At 35.5% G+C, this 2,666-nt stretch overlaps 1 protein-coding gene across 1 annotated transcript in view; it reads right to left on the bottom strand.

Moving 5' to 3' along the window:
- LOC119423291 (phosphatidate phosphatase LPIN1) overlaps positions 1 to 1,758 on the bottom strand; it is a gene marked incomplete at its 5' end in the record, with an annotated part of 10,843 nt that extends 9,085 nt beyond the window's left edge. Inside the window, 5 exon segments of the mRNA XM_037690684.1 lie at positions 482 to 551; positions 831 to 924; positions 1,083 to 1,282; positions 1,406 to 1,499; positions 1,606 to 1,758. Coding sequence (XP_037546612.1) covers positions 482 to 551; positions 831 to 924; positions 1,083 to 1,282; positions 1,406 to 1,499; positions 1,606 to 1,726 — 579 coding nt within the window.
- Positions 1,759 to 2,666: the final 908 nt, after the last annotated feature.

Below are 2,666 nucleotides of genomic sequence, written 5' to 3'. Positions count from 1 at the left end.
AATTGAAATTAGCAGAAATAAGTCAGAAGAAGCACAAAATGGTGTAGTTAGCAGAAAGAATATGAAAGGCACACAAAACAGATGAAAGAACAGCTGAAATTAGCTGAAAGTAGCTGAAACAAGTTTAAATTTGCACAAGGAAGCTGAACCAGAACAAAAAGTGAAAGGAGCAGTAAAAGGTTATAAACAGATCTAAAGATTTGAAGGATATAAAATGAGCTCAATTTATTTTCTATGAGGAAAAAAAGTGGCAGAAAAGGCTAAATATTTCAAAAAGCTAAAGTTGCACCGATACCAAAAGCCGTAGCACCCTTCTCCTGAATGAGCTGAACATTTTGATATATCATTTGTTGAAATAGCACAAAATTGTGGACTGAGAAAGATGCTGATAAACGTACGGAATATCACAATAGTGTGAATGCTTCATAAGCATTCACACTATTAAAAAAACAAATCAGACTTCTTGTTTCTGTGGTCTTACCTGTGGCAGGGGTTTCTGGTAGACCTGCATGGCCAACATGACAGGAGCTGCTGTGCTCCAGTTGTAGTACCTAAAACATGACAAAAAAGATTTACCTTCTTAAATCACCAACAACAAAAAGGCAGTGGACTTGTCTGAAGTGAAATAACGAGGTCTGGAAACTTTATAAACTTTGGAAACAACTGAGACAATTTAAAGTAAGGTCAACATCTTTAAAAACCACACAATCATTCTTTGGACTAAGTTGAAGCTAATAATAATTTATGACTTTAAAAGAAGACTGTTTCTCTAAGGTTTGCTCACAGTAAAAATAAAACAGTTATATGGGTGCTAACAGAGGAGTACATACTTGTTTCCAATTTTAACCACCAGGTTGGGGTCATCGATAATAGAGGGGTTCTCAGAGAACTGTTGGTAGGAAATGGCTCTCTCCACGAACTCCTCTGAGGCATCAAGCACACACAAAATCCAAGAAACGCACACAGACAGCTCATCAGACAGGGTTATTATAAGAACAGTACATTATTTATTAGGTAACACATTTGTGTAAATAATATGTTTATTTTCTTATTAAATTAAGATTTCTACATTTCTTTTCTACCTCTTGTGATCTCCTTGTTGTCAGTGAGTCCTCCACACAAAGAGATAGCGACATGAGGCAGGTCACTTATCTGGTCCAACAAACTGTCGACGCCGCTGTCCATCCCACTGCTGCCCACTGACAGCGGGGACTGGTTGGTGCTCCTCACGCCCACCATCATCATCTCTGAGTCCCCCTTCACTGAGCTACTGCTTCCATCACTGAGAAGAAACACCACAAAGATGTCTCACTGATAGTTATTTAACAAAAAACTATAAAAAGGGTTTTCTAAAGTAATGAAACTATTAAAAAAATGAAACAGGATTACACTGAACTCTTTGCACCTTTTAGGGAAATAAAGAGCAGCAACTTCAGGCTCCAGGTCTGTAATGTCGTCCAGATAAATCCCATCAGCTCCTAGGTGCTGGCTCCTCTTTTCTAAAGGGCACAGAATCAAACTTCAGCTGCAGAAACGAGCTGTAACAGTGGAACGGTACGTCACAGAAAACTTTTGAACTATTTATAGGCAAAACACATCCACTACCTTTCTTTTTGGAGGGTGAATCCGTCCTTTTGATGGGACTTCCACTGTTCCTGCCTTCATTTATTTGACATGGAAGAATCTTTGGTGACACTGAACAAGCTGCTGAACCCTCCATCTCCATGTGTGACGGACCAACACACTCAAGCTCCTTCACTTGAAGCAGAAAAATCCGACAACAACCATACAGTATTAAAAAAATCTCATAAATCATAAGGATGATATATTTACATTAGAAATGACTAATTTATCATATTGTGGTTCAGTTATCTAACCAATAATTTACAAATACAGTCACACGCATCTACTTACAATTGTTTTTAATAAATAAGAAGACATATTTCAGTGCGTTCATGCATTTGTAATTTAGTAGTACTGACAGCGTTTTAAAGTTTCTTTCCGTTATAAATAAATAAAATGTAATATTTTATATGAAATATTTTCAATTTGTTTTCATTTAAGCGTGGGTGAATTAAAAAGCATGCATTTCAGGGTAATATTTCAAGAAAATGGAGGTATTAACACACAAAAATGTGTAAATAAAGGTTGAATGAAAAAACGTTATTTTGCACGTCATTTAAAAATAATTTATTCACAGAATATCCACTAGAGGGTAGTAAAGTTTTAAATTGTGGTAAGGATAATATCTAAACTGTTCAGGGGGCCACAGTCTCTGAAAGCCAGCAGCACAGGGGCCGGACATGTAGCAATTAAAGTCATTATGTAAATAAACCAAGTTTTACAATGATCAGTTACCTTTTAAATTTGTTTATTTTATTGCATTGACTCATAAATGCAATAAACAGAACCCCAAACCCCAATATATATATATATTATTATTATTATTTTTATTAAGTGGGCCGGCTGATTTAAACCATCTCAGCTGCAACTCAAAGCCCACTGTCTTTTTAATGTCTCCCATCATTTATTTTAATTTAATAAAATCGTCCGTGAGCTTATTAATAATGAATATAAGTATTTAATATAAGTATTTTTTTGTAAGGATTCTTACAAAGCTCAATCATTTTTAGTCAGGTGAAGGTGCAGGAATATTCCAATATATT

Source organism: Nematolebias whitei, chromosome 2 (genome assembly GCF_014905685.2).
Source record: "Nematolebias whitei isolate Nwh7 chromosome 2, NemWhi1, whole genome shotgun sequence".
In the NCBI taxonomy this organism is placed as follows: domain Eukaryota; kingdom Metazoa; phylum Chordata; class Actinopteri; order Cyprinodontiformes; family Rivulidae; genus Nematolebias; species Nematolebias whitei.
The sequence above is the reverse complement of the archived record's forward strand: the minus strand, read 5'-3'. Positions and strand labels throughout refer to the sequence as shown.